At 44.5% G+C, this 16,371-nt stretch overlaps 1 protein-coding gene across 1 annotated transcript in view; it reads left to right on the plus strand.

Moving 5' to 3' along the window:
* The window catches only part of ABCA12 (ATP binding cassette subfamily A member 12), a 90,008-nt gene that overhangs the window by 54,943 nt on the left and 18,694 nt on the right, over positions 1-16,371 (plus strand). The window contains exons 29-40 of the mRNA XM_014951949.1: positions 343-520; positions 2,083-2,301; positions 2,962-3,158; positions 3,540-3,700; positions 5,668-5,892; positions 7,157-7,295; positions 8,810-9,062; positions 10,437-10,523; positions 11,837-11,930; positions 13,428-13,555; positions 14,387-14,474; positions 15,864-15,969. Coding sequence (XP_014807435.1) covers positions 343-520; positions 2,083-2,301; positions 2,962-3,158; positions 3,540-3,700; positions 5,668-5,892; positions 7,157-7,295; positions 8,810-9,062; positions 10,437-10,523; positions 11,837-11,930; positions 13,428-13,555; positions 14,387-14,474; positions 15,864-15,969 — 1,875 coding nt within the window. The remainder of the gene's footprint in view (positions 1-342; positions 521-2,082; positions 2,302-2,961; positions 3,159-3,539; positions 3,701-5,667; positions 5,893-7,156; positions 7,296-8,809; positions 9,063-10,436; positions 10,524-11,836; positions 11,931-13,427; positions 13,556-14,386; positions 14,475-15,863; positions 15,970-16,371) is intronic.

The raw sequence follows: 16,371 nt of genomic DNA on the forward strand, positions 1-16,371 counted from the left end.
AAGCTTGCTGATTCTACCTAACGGAAAATAACTCAGTAGTTTTACTGTATGTACTCTAATTTTCTGTGCTTGCTTAGTATAAATTAAGTGCTCGGAAACGTCTAAATATGGTACCTTTTCCAAAGTAATTAATGCTGATTGTCAGGAGTTATTAGAAGCTGCAGAAGTAAAAAGGAGAAATCCCAGAGGGCTCAAAATGATACAGATCCTGTGAACTCTTCTCTACATTCCTAGTTGAAAGGCACCTACTTTTGCTGTATTTTGTTCTTTAAAAGCCCTGCTTATTTCTGAGGTGAACAAAGCAGCACAGACCTGCAGTAACTGTCCTCTGACCCTTCAAAGGTGCCCCCCCTCCTCACCTGGAACCAGAGCCCACAGATCTCACCTTGGGAGTCTCCCTCCATGGCATAACGAAGGTTTATGGATCCAAAGCTGCAGTGAACAACCTCAACCTCAACTTCTATGAAGGGAACATCACTTCCCTGCTGGGCCACAACGGAGCTGGGAAAACTACGACCATGTGCGTATCCTTAAAAGCTGTTTGGTTTGGTTTGTTTTTTTTCATACTGTGGGGCATGATTGGGTGAACAAGAGACCAAGTGGGGCTGTGCAGTGTTAGGAGACTGAATATAAGATGATTTATTAGGCTAAATCTTTCTAGTAGTTTTATCTTGCTCGTGGATGACCTCAGCATCCCTTCATCTATTAGAATGGAAGTTTTTTTTTTTCTGCTTAGGAACATGCTTTTTAATCTAGTAGGATACCTGAAATACAGAGCCCAGCAGCTGCTCTAGCATTTTGTTCCATGGCACTTTGGTGCCTGGGGTGAGGTTGTTCTGAGAGCTGTGGGTAGCTTGTGCACACACCGAAGCTGAAGTGATATTAGCAGGAAAGCTTAATAAAGGTGTATTTCAGCTGTACAAACTCATGTGTTGGCTGGGCTGGGACGGCAGTGGGTTAATACATTGGCCTTTCAGCCCTTCCCACCTCGCCATTTATAAATTATTATTTGAGTTATTAGATAACAGCAGTAAAACAGACTTGTAGAACTTGATTTCTCCGCTGATATATATGTGCCTCGCTCTGAAAGCAACATTAAGATGATAAATAGAAGCCTCAGAAGAGCCAAAAAACACTAAGACAGATGTGTGCTTCATCTCAGCTTATTATCAATTCATCTCATATCTTGTTTGCAAAGGGTAGGCAATGGTGATACGCAGAAAACTATAATAGCTTCTTGAACCTCAGTGCAGGCTTCAAATCCTGAGTAAGGTCACGGGTTACTTCTTTCCTTTTTAACGATGGTTAAAAGTCCCAGAAGAGAGAGAAGCTCTGGGAAGGTGCAAGACAGTCTGAGACACATCTTCTCCCTTTAGTCCCTGCAGGACAGCACCAAAAATGACCAATAATGTGCAAACAGTTACTCTGAGCAGAGGGTGTTTGACTTAGGTCTGTTGGGTATTGCTAGGTAGATAGTTATTTGCTTGAACTAGATGAAAGTGCTGCCCACTGTGAGATGTTTTGTCTGGAAGTCCTCTCCCATCTCTTTTTTTTTTAATAATGGCAGTGAAATCAGGTTTCCATGCACTGATGTGGTTAGTAAGATGAAGATGTGGTTTTCAGTCTCTGTTGTGGTTAGCAATATGAGGCTGTCTGGATCCTGCAGATCAACCTCAAAGAATGAAAAGTAACTGCATTATGTGAATTCCCAGTGATTAAATTGGAAGTGGAGGGCATTCATGAGTATTGATGTATGGGGTATGCAGTGGTCTGACTTAAGGAGGGGGGGGGAAGGCTGAAGAGGATAAAAGTACATGAGAAAAGCAGCCAGAGTTCAGTGTGTGAGCTTGGTACTTGCCCTCATGTTCCTGCAGAGGGGTAAGGGGATGTCCTTTGATGTTAATTAGCTACTGCTCTGCCAAAGCATGGACAGACAGCAGAGACAGCAGTGCTCAGTGGCCTTAGGCTGGAAGAAGTGTGGGAGTGATGTAAGGAAACTTTTAAAGTGGTAATATGTACAAAAAATTACTTAAGGCTTTCCCCTTTTTCTAACTTCCTTTTCTATTTATGTTTCCCTTTCAGATCTATTTTGACCGGGTTGTTCCCCACGTCATCAGGTACTATCTTTGTGTATGGCAAAGACATCAGGACTGACCAGGAGGTTATCAGGAAGAACATGGGTGTGTGTATGCAGCACAACGTGCTTTTTAACTACCTCACCACGAAGGAACACCTACTGCTCTATGGGTACATCAAAGTCCCTCACTGGAGTAAACAGGAGCTCTACCAAGAAGTGAAGAGGTAAGAAAACAGCAGGATTGGAGAAGGGAGAGGGGGCTGTAAAAATTGTTGTGTTCTGGTGCCATTGCCACTGCAAAGCTCAAATGAATGGTTTTGAGGACTGTTGCAGACCCAGTGTAGAGTTCAATTAACACCTTAGTCGGACTAGAGGAGTATATTGAGTGTTGATATCAGTATCTGTAAGAAAACAACATCTCTTCTCCAAGGGGTTCACGAGCTTCTGTGGCAATCCTTTGGAAATGAATTTATAGGCCTAAGGGTCTAGTCCTTGCTGCTTTACCATTTCCCACAGAAAGAGATTTAATCAACCAGTCAGAAAGATGATGTCGGCTTTATTGTTTCTGCAGAGAAGTGAAGCAGTCAGAACATTCCAGGAAGTTTGGATCTTGGTGTTCTCAGTTGATGAGGTTGAGCCTTTAACCTTGACTTGTCAGATGGAAACTTTGAAAACATCCTAAAAAAAATGTTTTAAATTAAAATCCCAGTGACTGAGCTACAGGGTGAATCATTTCCCTGCACTGTGACCACTCAGTAGAGCAGTCCATACTTGAGCAATTTTTCATTTGCAGTTATGTTTTTTTTGGGGCGTTTTCAGATTCCCTGCTTCTAAATGGTGGCTGAAGGACAACCTTTGGGGGTTGTTTTTGCTTTGTTTTCAAGGACTTTGAAGGAGACTGGACTGTACAGCCATCGTCACAAGCTAGCTGGCTCCCTGTCTGGGGGGATGAAGAGGAAGTTATCTATAGCTATTGCTCTCCTGGGTGGATCAAGGGTGGTGATACTAGATGAACCAACCACAGGAGTGGATCCATGCTCTCGGAGAAGTATTTGGGAAATCATCTCCAAGAATAAAAAAGGTACCGTGATGAGATGAGATGCTGCCCAGTGGCAAAGGTGATCCGTGTCACTTTTGCAAATATGGTATCAGTGGCTTTGAACTGTGGGTTTTGGGGACCACAGAGACTGGAATTTTGCAGGTCTTCTGGGTGCATCCTGGTTGGTTTCTGTAAATTCAGTGTAAATTTAAAAGTAACTTTACCTTAATACACAATTTACAATACAGTAACTTTCAGCTTCTCACTAATGTTGCCTTTCATCCAATTTCACTAATAATTACAAAAAGGATCGTTGATTTTTCACCTGATACTCTGTCTCCTCATTCAGCATAGCTTTCACCTATCTCATGGAGTCATGGGTGTTTGTTCTGTGGTGGCTGACATCAGCTTTGTATTTTGCAGGCAGAACCATCATTCTCTCAACACATCACTTGGATGAAGCAGAAGTTCTGAGCGACCGAATTGCCTTCCTAGAGCATGGAGGGCTCAAATGTTGTGGTTCACCGTTCTATCTCAAGGAAACGTTTGGTGATGGATACCACCTGACACTCACCAAAAAGAAGGTTTGTGTCTGAGTTGGTCCTGAATTTTCAGCATCCTAGATGGGAAACTGGGTCAGTCCTATGACAGGAAGGAAGAAGGCAAGCTATAGTGTCCCACAGGAATTAAACATGCTGCAGAACCTTCTTCTCAGTCTTGGGCACCTGCAGTGGGATGGGTGTTGCAGTATAAATTCACTTGCATGGAATAACTTCTTTATGCGACCACTTTATGCCTGAGGGAAACTGGGATGTGTTTTGGGTTGAATCCCTTGGTTTTGGCCACACAGGTTCAAGAATGTGCTAGATTGTTTCCTTGGGCTGCCAGTAAGATCATTTTTTCGTATGCCCCAACCATTGAGATACCTGGGTTACAGTGCACTCTGCTCTGCAGCTCGCTCTGCCTGTCCTGTGTTGGTATTCACATGCTCTTTTTTTTTTAGTAAATAAGGCTGTCTTTCTGAAGGAAACTATGTGAAGAGCTCACTGAAACAAAGGAGTCTTAGCTTCAGCCCCTTGACACAAAGTCTTGCGGCATTAGTAGACAAGGCAGAGGTCTGAACTTGTGCCTTCTGTATCCTAGGTGCATGATGCAGTCCTTTTTATCCTCCCTTCCCTGCTGGACCTTAGCTTCCTTTTGTGTCCCATGAGCATGGTCACCACAGCAGGCACTCTTGGGGGCAGAGATTTGCCTGTCTGGGAGCCAGCAGGAAGCTGAGCTGGAGCTCTCAGCAGCTTCATCTCTGAGGGGGCCATCAAGGCTTGTTCAGGGATGCAGGCACTTATGGCTATATCGGCAGGAGCTGAGTGGCAGATCCAAGGACCGTGGTGGTACCAAAGAACTATTGAGGATCCAGATGTGTGGCCACCACTTCCCTGAAGCAGAGGGAGAAATAAAGCAGATGGGAAGAGTCCATCGATGGTAGCTGGCCTGAGGAAAAATATTCTTCTTCCAAGGAGAGGGAACTTCTGCCCTTGAAAGCATGTATTTATTACAGCGCAGGCCCTATTTTTTCATGGGAAAAGAGTGTATTTGTGCTGGCAGCTGAGTTCATGTGTCAGCTCTCTTATGGTTAGGCTTTTTGTCTGTTCCACTACAACCCCTCCATCTCGTGCAATGTGGTCAATTCAGCCCAGCCCGAGTATCTCTGTAGACAGATGGAGCCCAGCGAGGTCTTGGATGGACCAAGATGGGCACACCACAGCCTCTTGAAGGGCCAGAAACCCACTTTCATCTGCTTTTCATATTTAATCTGAGATGTTGCATCTCTGGACTGACACCACCTACTTATTGTTCTATGGGACAGGATTTGGGCTAAATCCTGTGGTAGGAAGTCTGACCTCGCGGTCTTCGGTGACCACGGTGTTTTCTTCCTTCTTCAGAAGCCCAGCCCCAGTATCTCTGTAGACAGATGGAGCCCAGCGAAGTCTTGGATGGACCAAGATGGGCACACCCCAGCCTCTTGAAGGGCCAGAAACCCACTTTCATCTGCTTTTGATATTTAATCTGAAATGTTGCATTTCTGGACTGACACTACTTACTGTTCTATGGGACAGGATTTGGGCTAAATCCTGTGGTAGGAAGTTTGACCTCGCGGTCTTCGGTGACCAGAGTGTTTTCTTTCTTCTTCAGAACATGATAGAGGAGTGTGATACCACAGCAGTGACCTCTCTCTTATGGTTAGGCTTTTTGTCTGTTCCACTACAACCCCTCCATCTCGTGCAATGTGGTCAATTCAGCCCAGCCCCAGTATCTCTGTAGACAGATGGAGCCCAGCGAAGTCTTGGATGGACCAAGATGGGCACACCCCAGCCTCTTGAAGGGCCAGAAACCCACTTTCATCTGCTTTTCATATTTAATCTGAGATGTTGCATCTCTGGACTGACACCACCTACTTATTGTTCTATGGGACAGGATTTGGGCTAAATCCTGTGGTAGGAAGTCTGACCTCGCGGTCTTCGGTGACCACGGTGTTTTCTTCCTTCTTCAGAACATGATAGAGGAGTGTGATACCACAGCAGTGACCTCCTTGATCCAGTCCCACCTGCCGGAGGCTTATCTCAAGGAGGATATTGGTGGAGAGCTGGTGTATGTGCTTCCCCCCTTCAAGTCCACAGTCTCTGGGGCCTACCAGGCGCTCCTCAGAGCCCTCGATACCAGCTTGAGCGATCTCAACCTTGGTTGCTACGGGATTTCAAACACAACTGTGGAAGAGGTATGAGCTCAGGTTCTGCTCAATGTAATGAAGTGTTATGGAGATTCACTTCACAGCCCTGCGTAGCTCTGCTTCCTGTGCTAGATGGTGGCATGTTTTCCATGTGAGAGTTGCAGGCAGGGGGGAAAAGTTGTTTGATTGTTCACTGTGTTACACATACAAACGTGTGAGTGTGTAGCTGTATTCAAAAATCCAAGGGGAAACGGTTTTAAATTGGAATTTAAAAGATTCAGATTAGATATCAGGAAGAAATTGTTTACTATGAGGGTGGTGAGGCACTGGAACAGGTTGCCCAGGGAAGTTGTGGATGCCCCATCCCTGGAAGTGTTCAAGGCCAGGCTGGATGGGGCCTTGAGCAACCTGCTCTGGTGGGAGGTGTCCCTGCCCATGGCAGGGGGGTTGGAACTGGATGATCTTTGAGGTCCCTTCCAACCCAAACCATTCTATGATTCCATACTGATACACAAAGCTGTCTCACCTTGCTTTCTGGCATTTTACCCAGAAAATGAGATGCTGGAGTTGGACTAAGGAGAGAGGGCAACGATGTGTTTCTCTTTGAACTCTTCTCCCGCCCTCCACAAATCTGGGTTTGTCAAAGCTGCAGTCAGCAGGCAGGGAGTTAGCAAACTGTCCAAGTGATAAACTTCATTGTGGGGGCTGTATTGTGTGAATGAGTCACCTGTGCATCTCATGCACCTTCCTGCCCATGGGGAACCTCTGGTCAAATAAACACAAACATTTAGTTGCGTCAGAAACAAAAAGTAACTTTACATGATGAGCAGTGATGGTCTTCGTGTTGCAGAAGGGAGGGAGGGAGATTTTTTTGCCTTTCTGCTTGGAAATCCTTGCTTGCTTTTAAGGTGGCATGCAGGGAGAGCTGCCCGTGCGCTGCTCTGGCTGTGGGTGTGGAGGGAGTAGAGTTATGCAGGGTCTGACCTGAAATGCAGCTCTGTTTACACCTACTCAGTCACGTAGCAGGTGGTACGAGGACAAGATAGGTCCAAAGGGAAGCTGGAAAGGTTGAAGGATCCACTGCTGCAGCAGGAGAGAGACAGGACGTGACAGGGAGCCGGGCAGCGGTAATTTTATACTGGGGAAAAAAAAGTTAATTTCTCTTGCAGAGCACAAAAAGAACAGAAAGAGGACTGTAATTCACAATTGATACACCAACTACAGCTACAAAGTAGGAGAGTGGATTCTGATTATTGTTTTGGCAAATTGAGTCATTTGGACCAATTTTCCTTCGTATTTCCTTGCTTTCTAGGTGTTTCTCAATCTCACAAAAGAGCTAGGGAGGGACCAGCAAGAAGATGCTGAACTGCCTCAACAGCTGCCTGGAGCCAGTGGTCAAAGTGGCACTGAGGAGACGTCTATGAGCACGGATACCTTCACAGAAAGAGATGGTAAATTATCTCCAGGTTTTATTCCAGATTTGTCGCAGATGCAGACGGTGACAGATGGACTGATTTGAGCTCCCTGTCCTCTTTCTTTGTTGAAAACCACGTTTCAGCCAACCAGGAATCACAAAACCAATAAATCACTAGAAGTACGACACTCAACAGTTGTTTAGATCCACTGGTTTGGAAAAGTCTGAATCACAGAATAAATTAAAGAGGGGTTCTGTTTGCATCTGCCTTCCTTTAAATTGATCCAGATTTTAATCTAATCAAAATACTACATGTGGGTGAAAGAGCAAATGTATACCTCTGAAAGTAATTGCTGTAGAGGATTATTTCTACATAACTAATAGAATTGGAGAGAAACTTTCTGGAATCTCCTTAGCCTGCTGCAGAAGCAACACAGCCCTGAGGTGGGTCCTTCTCTGCTTGTGGCTGTGTCCCAGCAGTTGGAGTTCGGTCAAACAGCTCAAAGGGCCAGACAGTGGGATAAATTCATGTTCAGAAAACAGTGAAGCTACACCAGTATCCCTGAGGGTTTGAGAGCTGCAAAAGGTGACGTGGCCCAAAAATGAGTGAATACGTGGCTGAACAACCTTTCCCACAGAGTGGAAACACGGTTTTACTTATGAATATACCATTTATAGTTAGGGAAGCAGATGAGGGACAACACACAGGTATTTAGGACAAGAGGAAATAGCCTCAAGTTGTACCAGGGGAGGTTCAGATTGGATATTAGGACAGAATTTTACATGGAAAGGGTTATCAAGCCTTGGAATGGGCTGCCCAGGGAAGTGGTTGAGGCACCATCCCTGGAGGTGTTCAAAAGATGTGTTGACATAGTGCTTAGAGACATGGTTTAGTGATGTGGTTTTTTGTGGGTTTTGTTTTTCTTTATCAGAGCTAGGTTGGTGGTTAGACTAGATGACCTTAAAGGTCCTTTCCAACCTTGATGATTCTATGATTCTATTTCCATACTCATTTCTCAAAGCTGGTCTGTACTATACATGTTACTGTAAACAGTAACTCTTATGTGTAGAGTGTAGGGGTTTGTGTCACCCCTAATGACAGCACTGAAAAGGATTTGCTTCATCTTGTGTTATATAGGTTAATATTTCAAAAAGAGGAATAGGTTGCAGAGGGTTTGGCTTTGCTTTTAGTATATCACAACCCTGTCCATGCAATGATCAATTCATTTGCGTGACTGCTTTTCTTGTTTCAGAATGAATTCTCTTATTGATTTGCCTGAGGACCTGCTTTCTCAATTATGAAAATTTTTAGTTTACAAATACAAAAGAGTAATACCTTTTCCCTGTAATTTGCAGCTGGGTAGGTAGGACGTAGATAACTTGTTGCATCTAGAAGCCTGTATTCTTCTTGCAAGATCTCAAAATGATTTCACTAGATGTATGTGTTTGAAATTAAGCAGTAAGTGGTGTTATATGAGCTTAAGACTCAAAAGCATTTCACAAATACTGATCCATGACAAAACATGGATTGTTTTTTTCTTTTGTAACCAGATCAGCTCCTGATTAGATCGAAAAGCCTGCAGGGTTTGCCGTTGCTGCTCAAGAAGACCTCAGCTCTGTTCATTAAGAGGTTCCACCATACCCGGCGGGATGTCAGAGGCTTCATTGCTCAGGTCATCCTCCCAGTCCTCTTTGTCATGGCTGCGATGGGACTGGGGACACTGAGAACTAAGGAGACTGAATATCCTGAGCTGATTCTTTCCCCCTCTCTGTATGGCACATCCGACCAGGCAGACTTCTTTGGGTGAGTGGTGTTCTTTGCAATCCTTAAACCTCTTTGTTTATAAAGAGCCAGTTTACCATCAGGATAATTTCTAAGCAGACCCAGTGGAAAAGTATTATGCATATAATATGTAGCTGGTTTATCTGTGTAGCTGTTATGCAGATAACATATAGAAATCCTGTTCCTAAGAGGTCTCTTGGGGGGATGGCTTGGCTCAGACCAGCGATCAGAAAGCTTTAGAAAAACAACCTCTGAGTTGGAATTAACTGTGAAACGTAAGGAATACTCTTTCTGTTTGCCATTGGAGTCCTCCTGTGAGGAACCATACTGCCCCAAAGGGATTTTCTTAATATATATATACTCTTCCCCCAAAGTGAGATGGACATCAGTTGTCTCCAACATTACAACTCTGGGATCAGATTCTATCCATCTAGTGAACTGTCCCCCACCAGTCCCAGGCATGCAGCCATGTGAAGGGGACACACTTTTTCAGTGAGATTAAGATGTCACCACGGCGATCTGTCTGCATTGTCCTCTCCTGCCCAGGCCCCACCAGTCCCAGGCATGCAGCCATTTGAAGGGGATGCACTTTTTCAGTGAGATTAAGATGTCACCACTGAATTATTTCATTGTGCTTAAAAATCTTGTTATAAAAATGATTATAACTTATATCATTCCGATTTCCATGATGTGAACTGCTGTCTTTCTCCAGTGGTTCTCAGCTTTAAGTGAGAAATATAAAATTTAGGTCTCAAGCAAGCAAGCACACATCTGCTCTTAGGTGTTTTTTCCCAGGATTGCTCAAGCCTTTCCACTCCAGTCCTGCTAGATGAGGAATGAGCCAGAACTGCATATCTGAGTCCTCTATTTCTAATGTCATCTGCTTCTCCTGATGGGTCTTTGCTAGAGAGCTGGGCCAGAAGCAAAAAGCATCTTATTGAAAAACCAAAACAAAAAAAAAAAAACCAACAAATGGACTTCACAAATGAGAGAGCTGACTGAGCCGAGACTGGACCAAACACAAATGGACTTCAAAAATGAGAGAGCTGACTGAGCCGAGACTGGAAGTAGTGCCTGAAAATTGCAGTAGATGCCTTTTCCCTGGAAAACAGAATCTTGATTGTCCGAAAGTTCATCGTGTCTTGCTTAGCTCTAGAGACAGCAAATGACTGGAGTAGCTGGGCAGCTCTAAGCGATGCGCAGTCCTTTTAAACCTGTGTGACTGCCCTTATGTACTGCATGTCCTTAAGTGGTTTGCAGGGCTAGCACCACGAATAACCATTTATTTAGCATCTTAAATAAATCCTGTTTCATTCGGACCCAGTTTTTGTCTGGTAGTGGAAGCAGCTTGAACACTTTTCGTTTTTCTTTTTTCTTTTCTTTGTTAAATCTTAGGAATTTTAATGAAACCACAGATGCTTTAGTTGCTTCCATGCTTGCTTTCCCTGGGACGGATAACACGTGCATGAATGAAAGCAATTCGTAAGTAGTTCTTGCTTTTCTTCCATTTGAATTCTGAATCCGCAAGAGAATCGACATAGCGCTATTAGCCGTTAGATCTTAATGACCACCTTTGGTCATCTGCAGAATTTTCATACATTGGTGCCACATGCAGAGAAAACAAAACCCCTCTCCTGCCTCTCTTCAGATTGACTTGCAGGCTCTCTCAGCTCATTAGGAGGTGCCCGACTGGCCTTTGCCGGGCAGGCACAAGCTCGTGCCGCTCGCAGGCTTGAACTGGTGGGATGGAAGTCAGTGCTGAGCAGGGAGCTGTGCTGTTGTGACTGGTGTGAAGCAGAGCTCAGCCCTGCCAAGAGCCTGTGTGGCTCCCGTGTGGCTTGGAGCTCCCACCATCAGAACTGTAGATATTCTTGAAGATGGGAAACTATACTGAGCTTTAAAAGGCTGAGACTTGAGAGCCTGCATGGCTCCCTTGCAACTTGGAGGAAAAGCTTGCATCTCCCACCATCAGAACTTTAGATGTTCTTGAAGATGGGAAAACTATACTGAGCTTTAAAAGGCTGAGACTGGGACTTCCACACAGCCCCAGAGCCTTGACACTGGTGTTCTTTGCTTGCCTCAAGGAGTATTCACCACCTCAAGTGGACTTCTTTATTACTTTGAGTAGTAAGGGAGCTGCTTTGGTGGTGGCAGGACGAGAGCAAACAATTCTTGACTCTAGGAAGTAGTCCTTCTCTCCTCAGAAACCCCAGCTATAACATTGATCCCACCTGCAATGTTCTTAGCATAGCTTTTGTTACCTGTATCTAAATGCTGTGCCATGAGGGGTGGTTTGTTCTGGGCTCTGCAGAGAAATTTTCAAGGAATTGGCAGTAAAATCCTGGGTGGGCTTGCATCCTCATGCATGCCCCATATCTGCAGGCAGATATTTCTGCTGAGTAGTTACAGTGACTCCCTACTCAATGCAGTCCACCCCAGGGCTCCCCAGTTATTGGGGTGGCAGTAGCCCTTATTTCTACATTCTAAAATGATTTTGGCCTCTGCGTGCTGCCTCCTTCCACTGTCTACCAGGGGAATGAAGTGGTGTCGGGGTTCCTTTTAATCAGCCAAACAAATCTGGGCGCAGAGAGCGGTAGCAAGGGCTCTCTGCCCACAGGCACTAAAGGCAGGGGGAGGATGGGGTATTCCCTGAAGCACCCGGAGCTGACAAGAAGGTCTGCTTTTCTGCTGAAGCTGCTCGCTGCCATCCTTGCTGTCATTAAACATGACAGCAATTAGCATCGTTTGCACACCTGAGCGCAGAGAACCTCAGAGGAAAATGTGTTCATTTTCAGGCAGTGTTTAAATGAGGACATGCTTGGCCCGTGGATTATCAGTGGAAACCCCACAACTAAGTATTCTGCCTGCAACTGCACAGATGGCATCCAGGTAATTTAAATAAATCCAAAAGAGAGGGAGTTTGGGGGGGTATCTGGGGGGGAAGGCTACTAAGGGGGACTCAGTGTTCAGATTCCTCCTCTCTCTTTTTGGCCTTGTTGATTTTGTACACTGGTTAACCACTGTCTGCACCAGTTTGGGGACAGGAAAGGAAAACACCATCCTCAGAAGATTCGCATGCTAATTTATCTGCCTTCTTCCTCACAGTGGGAAAAGGTTTAACGGTGCTTTTGAATGTTGTATGATTGTCCATTTAGCAGAGGTGAAACGTATTCAAGAGGAAAATTGCCTTTTATACAAGCACTGTCATTATATGAAAGCACAGCTATTATTGCTGTTTGCTCTTCAGAATTTAACTTTACGCAAAGTCTAGATCCATCTGCTTTTATTCTGCTCCTTCTTATAAATAGTAATGATTAATCACATTCGTTATTTGCATTATGGTGGTACATACAGAACTAGATGTGGGCACTGCTGGGCTTCGTGTCTTTATATGCACATGGGGAAAAGGCAAATTCCCCCCCAATGATGTTACAGTTTTACAGTCCAGTTTGAAGTTGAGCTCACCTCCTTCCAGTGCTCTTCACCTATCTTCAGCTTTTTTCTGGTGGGAAATCAAATTCAAGGTGCAACATGGTGACATTTGTAAGATAAAGCATGTAGTTGGTTGAATGTTTCCTATTCATTCCTTAAAATGCAGCTATTTTATGGGAGTTTCTGGACAGACACTTAATTTCACATCATTAAAAGTGTTGGCATCGTATCTCCAGTAGGTCAGGGTAATGTTCAAAGCTGATCTTCACCTCTACACAGAGGTGTTCCTCAGCATGTAGGGAGCTATTTTGTGTGTTCTGATGCAAAGGTATGAACAGATACACAGTGGGGGAGGCCAGGGTTTTTGTGATGGATGAGTTGGAAGAAATAGCCAGCAAACTGTCTGGTAGGACACTTCAACATCATGATGTGACTTTGACCCTCAGCATGTTAAATGATATATTCAGGACTAATCCAAGGTTTATCTGAAGCTCTGGAAAATATTCCCAATGACTGGCAGTAAAGCAAAAATGTAATGTGTAGCTGCTGTGAAATGCAAGATGAGAGTTTGAGGTTACCACGATGTTTTCTGCTCCGTGGGTTGTTTTGCCCTCTGCTGTTGTCTGTGCAGTCGCTCTGACGCTCTGCTAAGTAGGATCAGCCTTAATTCAGCAAAAATCTTCCTGCATAGCGTGAAGCGCATTTCAAGGTCTCACTGCTGTCAGTAGAACTGAAGTGTAGATTTAAGCAAAGGTTGTTTTTGAGCACCTCACTAAGTATGTTCAGGGATGTAGGCCGCGTGTCTTTGCATCCTGATCTGCAAATAATCAGCTCCTGTAGGAATCAGTCCCAGGACCAGAATGTTGCCGTTGCCTGCTCTCAATCTTGTCCAGATATGCTAGTTTTCAGTTAAAACGTGGACACTAACTTCTTTTTTCGTTTGTCTCCGCTCAGACGTGTCCACAGACAAACTACACCCCCCCTCACAGAAGGACCTTCTCCACACGGACACTTTACAACGTCACAGGGCACAACGTGGAGACCTACATTTTGGCAACCACCAAAGACTTCCTGCAAAAACGGTACGGCGTAAATCTCCAGTCCTTCTCTGAATTGTACTGGGAGCAGACTTTGATACGTGTCACATCCACTGGGCTCAAAGTGGTGACAGAGCAGTAGGGGTTTAGAAGGGTGCCTCTGCATCTGGTGAAAAGAGGTGGAATGTCCTGCAATTATGGAGGTAAAGGTCTATGTAGGTGCTCTGCTGGGTTTTAGCAGAGTTAGCCTAGGGATAACACGTCCTTCATCTCATAGACTGATGGTTGCATCCACAGATAAGTCTTTCTCTGACTCAGACATGCTTGAAAAGAGGAAAGTCTGACACAGTCTGTCATGAAGTAAACCCCGAGGAGAGACTTGCCTCCAAGTTTGATTCTCTACAGAGTCTCAGGGTGTGCTTCACTTAAAAAGTGCATCCGTTCCAGTGAAATTAGAGGCTGGACATTTTCTTGCACCATGGGGTTGTTAGAGCTATTAGTGTGACTCTGCAACACAGCTGTGCAGCGTGTCTTGGGGCAAAAATAGCCTGCCATTAAGGTTGTCAAGGAACACGTTCATCTGCCATAGATCTAAACTGAGCTGCTCTTCTTCTGGGTAAGAAGCTGTCATTGTATTCCAATGTGGTAGGTGAGCAAGTTTGGAGTCCACATGGCTCCAAAATGTTTCTCAAGTGGAGGCTTTCAGCACAGTCTTTTGATATTCCTGTCAAGTTGGCTTGGCCACACATTGGGTACTGGGATAAGTTCTTTTAAGTAAAGCTAGAATTAACTGGGGTGACAGTGGTGTGCACCAACCAAAGGTATTAAAGCTTTTGAATGAGGGTGGCAATGCATTTCCCTCTGGTTTTCACTCAGGTATGGTGGCTGGAGCTTCGGGCTGCCTTTGACAAGAGATCTCCAGTTTGATATCAAACCAGTGCCCCCCAACAGAACATTGACTAAGGTAACTAACCTCCACCTGCTTGTCCTCACACGGGAGGCATGGAACCCAGGAGAAGTGGTGGTGGATTCAGGGCTATTTCAGAAAATAAAGCAAAACCCTCTGAAATCTGCAGCTTGGCGTGGGAGAGTCTTGCAATTCATTTCCTTTCTTTTCCCTATTCTTCTTTATTGGTCTGACTTCTCTTGCTAGCAGGAGAGAATTTTTCTGCTGTCATAATTTTATTATCCAGGGGTGAAAAGATCAATTAGTAGCACCTTTATCTCATGAAGGAATGTATGTACCTTAAACTAGGGCTGGCTGGTGGATTCTGATATACCTGTTTCTCTGTTTCTGCCCAGTGAAAATGTTGTAAAGCATCAGCATTAAAAGCACCCAGGCTAAAATCTGCAGGGAAATGCCAGAGAGTTGACAAGATCCTGTGAGCTCATTGCAAAACCCAGCTACCAGGAGAGCATTCCTGCAAGAGCAGTCTTGTTTTCAGAGGTGGCTCCAACAAGAGGGAATCACAGGGTTTACTGTTTCAATGAATTTGCAGATATTTTCACTGCTCCAATCTTACAGCTTCGTTTGAGACCTGAAAACATTGCTGTTTGCTTATCACGTGTCAGATTTAATACCTGGAAACCTTGGTAGTGTTCAGAGCAGGGCAGACTCTAGTCCTTGCTGTGCTAGGGCAAGGAGAATGAAATTCTCCTGAATCACACATAGGATTTGGGGATATGCAAAGGTGGATGCTGGGGGCTGTGTTAAAGCCTCTAACCTTGATAGCCTAACCTCTCTGTCCTTTGGTAGGTAACTTACACCTCCAGCCTGGGTGCTGTGAGTTGTGCCTAAAGTAGGGGATAGTAAATTCCCCCAAAGTACATGTCCTGGGATCTGATTTTTTTTCCCCCCTCAGTCCTCAGGGTTTAGCACAATATAGGTAAGAAAAGTTATCGTGGGGAGGGAAAGGCTGTTGCTGAATGAGGAAGTGACAACTGGCTATTTTCTGCCCAAAAGTAACCTTTCCCCCCCTGGCTTTCAAGGGATATTAGACATTTGACTGCTCTTCTTTGGGAAGACTCCACTACTGGTGTTCATCGGATCTGACCAGCTTATTACAGAGAAGAAAACAAATGTCTGTATGCTTTATGTCACATATCCAGCTAGTGCTTCTTTCTTCTCTCCCAGAAGGCAAATGAAGCTGATGGGACTGCTTGTGCTGGAAGTGAAATGTGCTTTTATACTCTTTCAGTACTTGATGTGCTTTAATCATTGCACATTAACTTGTAGAGCTTATGACTTTAGATACCGACCATGGGATGATTAATTTGTGCAAGCAGAACAAACCAAAATGTTATCAGTAACAATTTCTCTCCCAAATTGTTTCAATTTCTCAATTCTCTGCAGGTGTGGTATAATCCTGAAGGTTATCACAGCCTTCCAGCCTATCTCAACAGCTTGAACAACTTCATCCTTCGAGCTAACTTGCCAAAAAATGAGACTTCCAAATATGGTAAGTGTCCTTTTACATGAGCAGACAATTTCTCCCCTTTGAGGGGAATAGCCTGGTTCTGTTGGAATCGATGACACCACTTACCGTGACTTCAATAAGGCCATTTCTTTATTCCCAATGATGCAATTCCTTTTAAAACAGAATTGAAAAAACATGAATAAATCACATATTTCATTTGTCTTTGTCAAAGACCCGGGGGAGCTGGGCAGGGAAGACCCCAGCTCCTATATAAAAAGCTTCCTTCATCCAAAAAATGCCAATGTTGGCTATTTGATTTATTGCCTGTCATCATGGTACTGAAATAGCCGTCTCTTGATAGGTGCCCATTAGTTATGCGTAGGAAGGCTACTTTAGATCATCTCTGGGGGTGGTTTAGATTAGTAAATTTTAATATGTCAGCCT

Source organism: Calidris pugnax, unplaced genomic scaffold (genome assembly GCF_001431845.1).
Source record: "Calidris pugnax isolate Ruff unplaced genomic scaffold, ASM143184v1 scaffold179, whole genome shotgun sequence".
In the NCBI taxonomy this organism is placed as follows: domain Eukaryota; kingdom Metazoa; phylum Chordata; class Aves; order Charadriiformes; family Scolopacidae; genus Calidris; species Calidris pugnax.